Here is a 6,000-nt window from a genome sequence, read left to right on the forward strand (position 1 = left end):
CCATGGAACTTGTGTGTCCGAGAATGAATCCTTTGAAGGGAATAAGTACAATGGACTTTCCTATCCTAGAAGACAGTTGGATAAGGGACTCTTCTTTCCGGTGTCACTCCAGCCCCTTGCTATAAAAATGGAGGAAACTTTTCAGTTGTAACAATACACCTTGGTTTTTCACATGGCATTGCCTGGGGTGTCATCAGCAAATACACCATCATGAAAAACTCCTAAAAGGGGAGTCAGAGAAATCTAGATGAAAGTGGGAGCTAAGATCAGGAACTTGCAAGCATGTTGCTTGATTTATATGAATAACAACAAATAACAATCAACAACACCCTGTCAGTAAATACTTGGTAGCTTTATGGTGGGCTCTTTCTACTGCCATGCCCATGGCAGACATTGCTAATCAATCATGACACTTTCTGCTGACCAATCTCACATGTTCTCAGCACAGGGCTTCAGGCAGTCACTACTAATTGATCCAAGAGGTCTGAAAGATAAAACCTGTTTGCCACCCTCTGGCCTGGGTCTTCCCCAAAATATTTTTATATATGTGGCTCCTCTCCATAGAAACAGCTAAGCACATAGCTCAGACAGAGCCAGTGTGGGACCAGGATGGGACACATTGGCATCTTTAGATTGCTGTAGTCAAAGCTCTAGCTGTCCAGGAGCTGCCACTCATGTCCATCTGGAATTTATCTGGAGAAAGGCATGAGCTGAGGATGAAAAAAAAAAAGGGCTGGGTGCTGTGGCTCATGCCTATATCTCAGCATGTTGGGAGACTGAGGCAGGAGGATCACTTGAGACCAGGAGTTTGAGGCTGCAGTGAGACATGATCATGCCACTATACTCCAGCTGGGCAACAGAGCAAGATTCTGTCTCAAAAGAAGACAAGAATAAAGAATGAAGGCAGCAGTGTGGGCATGGCCAGGATATGGAGGGCTGGGGAGGCAGTGGACAGAGCTCACTGGCAGTGTGAGAGCCCCTCACTGTGCCCCTAGCTATGCCCGCACACCTGGTGGGCAGACTGCTGGTCACTGTGGCTGTCACCGTGAGCACTGAGCACTCCCTGCCTGGGGATTGGCATCTGAGAAACCGCTGGCATGGCCCCTGTCCCATCTCCCGGGCCTCACCATGGATCCGCTTTGTTTCCTGTGCGGAGCGTTCCCTATGGCTCTGTTTTCAGGCTGTGTTTTCTCTTCTTCTCTCTCTCTTCCTCCTGCTGCCTCCCACTCTGTGCTGCTGCAGTTTCCCAAGGTGAGTCTGCGGATGGACGTGCAGGCCTCGTGCTGCTGCTTGGGGCCCTCCCCTCCCCTGAGACCCCAGTCCTACACACAAACACCCCACCCACTCTCCCAGTGGGTCAATGGGCTTTTATGTTTAGCTTTAACTTTTGATTTGGAAAATGATTAAACATAGAGAAAAGTAGAGCCCCCAGTAAAATGAGGCCCTAATGCCCACACCAGCCTCAACCACTAGCAATTCATGGCCAGCCTCTTTTCCTCTGTCATTCCCTACATCTTCCCTACCACAGCATGGGTTTATTAGCACCCAAAATTGAGAAATACTCTGCAAAATGAAGAGAAAAAGCAGCTCAATACACTGAAGCTCCTCTTCAGACTAAGTTCACTGGCTAACAGGAATAACCACTCAGCAAATTCTGCTCATGTAATAGCAGCTGGGAATATTTCAGTAGGTATCTTTTTTTTTTTTTTATCTTTTGAGACAGAGTCTTGCTGTGTCTCCCAGGCCAGAGTACAGTGGCGCGATCTCGGCTCACTGCAACCTCCACCTCCTGGGTTCAAGTGATTCTCCTGCCTCAGCCTCCCGAGTAGCTGGGCCTACAGGCACGTGCCACCATGCCCGGCTAATTTGTTGTATTTTTAGTAAGGTGGGGTTTCACCATGTTAGCCAGGATGGTCTCGATCTCCTGACATAGTGATCTGCCCGCCTCGGCCTCCCAAAGGGTATCTTCTTAAAAAAACAAACACAATACCCTTTCACACCTAAATAAAGCAGTAACAATTCCTTACTATCCACAGAGCTCACTTTTTCCCTAAGGACTCATGATCAATATTTTAAAGGTTTAGCCTTCAGGCGCCTTTTCCTGCTGTGATGGTCCAGCAGGTTGGAAGCATACAGGGATAGCTGCTCCCCTCTGTATGCCATCTTTCTCCTTTCTTCCTCCTCTCCATCCACCCATAGCAGATTCTTAACCCTCAGGGAAGCCTGCCTGGCACCTGCTCCCAAGGCTCTGCATTGGGAAATCACACCAGACCAGTCTATGAGTGGCTTCCAGATGTGGGTTCAGGAGCACGTCGTTAGCCTTTTAACTCCCACCCCAAATGCCAGCCCGACAAACATTCCCAGTAGACCCAGTACTCCACACTTCCTGATTATTTTGTTTCTCATTAGAAAGTCAAAGCCCTTGGGAAAAGCTGTGCTCTAATGGTAGCAGTCATTTATACCTTAGTATAAACAAGGCCTCCTGTGTGCATTCTGGGCTAGGGGCACCTCCTGGAGAAATCCTAAAGGAAGCAGGTGTCTAACCATCTCTCCTTTGCTTCTTCCTCACAGGCTACAAGGAGCAGGGCATCCCACAGCAGCTGTGAGCCCACGGGAGCCGCTGGGGAGATCCAGGGGGGCCCTGTGAGGGCTGCACCAGGCAGCTTTGGGCACAAGGACCTTTACATGTTCTCTTCTGCCATTTTCTGGACTGGGGGTGGAAAAGGGGTATTTTTAAAAATATTATTTATTTTGAAAACGCATCTGCTTTTCTCAGCAGGTTGTGAGGCCTGCCAGCCCCTCCCGCTCCGGAAAGCACTGTGGGCGCAGGCACCAGAGCATCAGAGAGCGGGGTGGAGATGAGAACGCCCACAGAGAGGCTGGGATGCTCCAGCAGGCTCCAACCGGCCTTGCTGTACCCACTGCCCACTGCAAGGGCACGCCACAGCAGCTGGGCCGGGCCACACCAGGCCCTGTCTGGGTGAGCAGGGGCTCACCAAGGGGACAGGACTGTGGTAGACCCGTCCTCTGGGACCCCACCCGCCTCAAAATCTGGTGCCCTCAAATCTGAGTGTTTACCGTGTGGTCTCCTGGGGGCAGCACCAGGGTGGGGGTAAGGATGGCCAGGCTCCACTCTAGTGTGGAAAGGCCCACTGTGCCCAGAGCCGGCCTGAGACCAGTCCCACAGGCGTCTCCTGGGCCTGCCTCCCTGACCGCACCCCTGCCTCCTCGCAGCTGAAATCTAAGGGCTGGGTGTGTCGTGACCTGTGTTTTCCTGGGAAGGAGAGGAGTGGCTCCTTCCCTGGGGTGAAACTGCCAGAACTGCCAGATGTTTATATACAAAATTATTAGACCGAAGCAGGAGCGGGCAGACTAGCAGTCTTTCGCCCAATACTTAAAAGCATTTCTGGCCCACATTCCTTTTTCTGAAGTCATTGGGGCCAGATGTGTCTCTCAATTGAGAAATGTTAGATTTGAGAAAGACAATGCGATCCATTTATTGTACGCTTTCTAACTTCCCGGCAGAGTGTGGAACATCCCGCCTACCATCAGGCACGTGAATATTTCTGCGGAGAAACATGTGACTAGTCCCGTCAATTGGGATCTATACAAACTGTAAATAGCCTCACCTCAGTTCAGTCTAATTTTGCCACTAAGTAACTTAGGGAAAAACTTACCATTTGAGAGCTTTTGGGGTTTCAGAACTGCAAGAACAATTGTATGGGGTTGTGGACCTGGATCTGCAAACAGACGTGTTAGGAGGGTGAAATTGTCGGCATTACACAGGGACTCCTTTGGTTGCCAAGGGACCACAGGCCTCTTTAAGGAGCCCCTCTGTAAGTGATTGGGACAGGGCTAGATCCCTAATGGGGCCGGGAGTGGGGAGAATCTAGCAGAAGTTGTCCAGACTACTGTGGATCAAGTATCAATCAAGAGAAATCATACTAAGAGGATGGACACTTACATATCTGTTCCCTTTCCTTTCCTTTTCATTCTAACATAGGAAATGCTAACAGGTGGAGCTGGCCCAAAGTCAAGCTTCTGACTCCACTTGACACAGTGCCATTGGGCGTGTCCCTCTTTGAAGGGCTTGTTTGTCTATCAGAGACTCTGTCAGAACTCCCTGAGGGCGGGAGAAGGGATTTTGCTAGATCAAAGTGCTTGGGAAGCAGTGGCCACCATTCTGGGGGTTTCAGCCCACCTAACCCATCCACTGGGCTTTCTAATCATAGTCCTGCCTGAGGAGCGGGCCCTGCCACCCACCCCTCAGCATGGATCCCTTAGCTACTATTCGTCTTCCATTGCCACCTGGGGCTGGGCTGCTGTTTTTGAACACCTGGCAGTGTCTGTCGTGTCCTGTCCTCTCTTCTTACAGACCCCAACCCAGGCCTTTGCCTTCTTCTCTCCTGTTTGGAAGCCTCTGTGTCTTCAAGGTGTGGGATCAGATTTGGTTTTCTCTAAAAAGCTAGAACCTTCTGCTGTGTGCAGCGGGCATCCTCCAGGCTGGTGCTCGCTGCTCTTGAGGAAGCTGTGTCAGAACGGAGCCGCCCCTCTACTCAGATAAAATAGCTTCAGCTGCAGGAAGCCGCCCCCTCCCATGTCCACCAGCCCACAGCCCTTCACCCCACACCGCCCCCAGAGTTTGCCCGACACCCCCTGAGTGATGACAGGTCTCAGGAGGGGCCGCCCCCACACATGGGAAGGAGCAGCTTATTTTCCCGGCTTGGGCTGGGGGCGGCTGCTGAGGGGGTGAAGAAGAGATAGTAATTTATGTCGCATGTTTAGTGACACAATCCAGACGCAGGTGGGACTTTCTTGAGTGGCAGGTGTCACCCTGGGTCCCGTGTGGGACGGCTTAATACAAGGGTTTGTTTGTGTGCGTGGAGGGCCATTGTGCCCCCAGATCCTCCTGTCCCCTGAGGGCTGTGTCTCTAAACCTGGGAACACATCAGCCTCAAGGAGGAGGCCCCTTTCCGCGTAACTGATGTGTAGGAGAAGCCAAGAGGCCCCTGCCTGTCTCCTGAATGAAGCTGTGAGGGTTGCCACGTGGGCGGGACCAGTTCAGAATAGCGCCCCCGCCCCTCTAAATTAGACTGTGGTCTCCAGCATGATCATCTTCAGTAGGTAAGGGACAGTGGCTGATTTACTCCAAGTAGTTCCAGCTGGCCACTCAGACCGGGGCCAGAGTTAACTTCTCAAGCACCAGCCAGCTGAAAATTAGGGTTCTCATGCCAGCAAGTGCTTGGTTGACACACAGTCCTTTGGTGACAAAGTTGGGCTTTGCCTGGATAGTGCAGACAAGGCTGCTGGTTCAGAAGCTGCAGGGCACATTCCAGGTTGGGGCCTTTTGTCCGTTGGAATTCAATAGGACGCTCCCTGGCTGTGGGTGTTTAGGGCAGGAATCACAGGCTTGCAGAGAACATCAGAGGCAATGAGATGCTCCCAGTACCCAACTGTGACACGGGGATCAGGGTGGCCATTCCCTTGGGTCAGAGTGGGAACCTAAAGCCAGAGTGAGCTGTGGGTAGCCTGGGTGTGTCCTGCGGATGGTGGAGACTGTTGATTTGGATGTTAAGCTCTGAGTCAGTTTTAGAACCAAGGACCTCAGGCTGAGAAGGCCAGATCCCCATGGGAGTGGCAGGATTCTGATGGCTCCTGGCTGTGGTCCCGGCCCCCGGCCCACGCCTAATGCTGGGGCTGCAGAGCTCTGCTGCCAGCGCCCACTCCAGCCGGCCACGCTGCTGGCCCTGCTATGGGAAGGGGCAGGCAGCATGGTTCCCACCCTCAGTTGCCCCAGACCCACACATCCAGCCCCAAGAGCAGCCTCACCCAGGCACGGTGCAGGGCATTTTAGCTTCTGGGAGGGGAGATGCCTTTGTGAGTTTCACATGTCAGAGCAGAAGCTCCAGGAGAGAGTAAGCCGTGTGCCCCAAAACACTCGGCTCCTATGTGGCAGGACGGGCAAGTGGCCAGGTTGGGCCGCCCTCACAGCCTGTGCCA

General features: G+C 52.4%; 1 protein-coding gene across 2 annotated transcripts in view; it reads left to right on the top strand.

The window, feature by feature from the left end:
* Window positions 1-5,642, top strand: part of STUM (stum, mechanosensory transduction mediator homolog) — a 60,230-nt gene extending 54,588 nt beyond the window's left edge. Inside the window, 2 exon segments of one of the 2 annotated variants that reach the window (NM_001266334.1) lie at window positions 1,243-1,251; window positions 2,572-5,642. In NM_001266334.1, the coding sequence (NP_001253263.1) occupies window positions 1,243-1,251; window positions 2,572-2,606 (44 nt within the window). In that variant the 3' untranslated portion in view covers window positions 2,607-5,642. 2 annotated transcript variants of the gene reach the window in all.
* The last annotated feature ends 358 nt before the right edge of the window (window positions 5,643-6,000 follow it).

The sequence above is a fragment of the Macaca mulatta genome, chromosome 1, assembly GCF_049350105.2.
Source record: "Macaca mulatta isolate MMU2019108-1 chromosome 1, T2T-MMU8v2.0, whole genome shotgun sequence".
NCBI classification, from domain to species: domain Eukaryota; kingdom Metazoa; phylum Chordata; class Mammalia; order Primates; family Cercopithecidae; genus Macaca; species Macaca mulatta.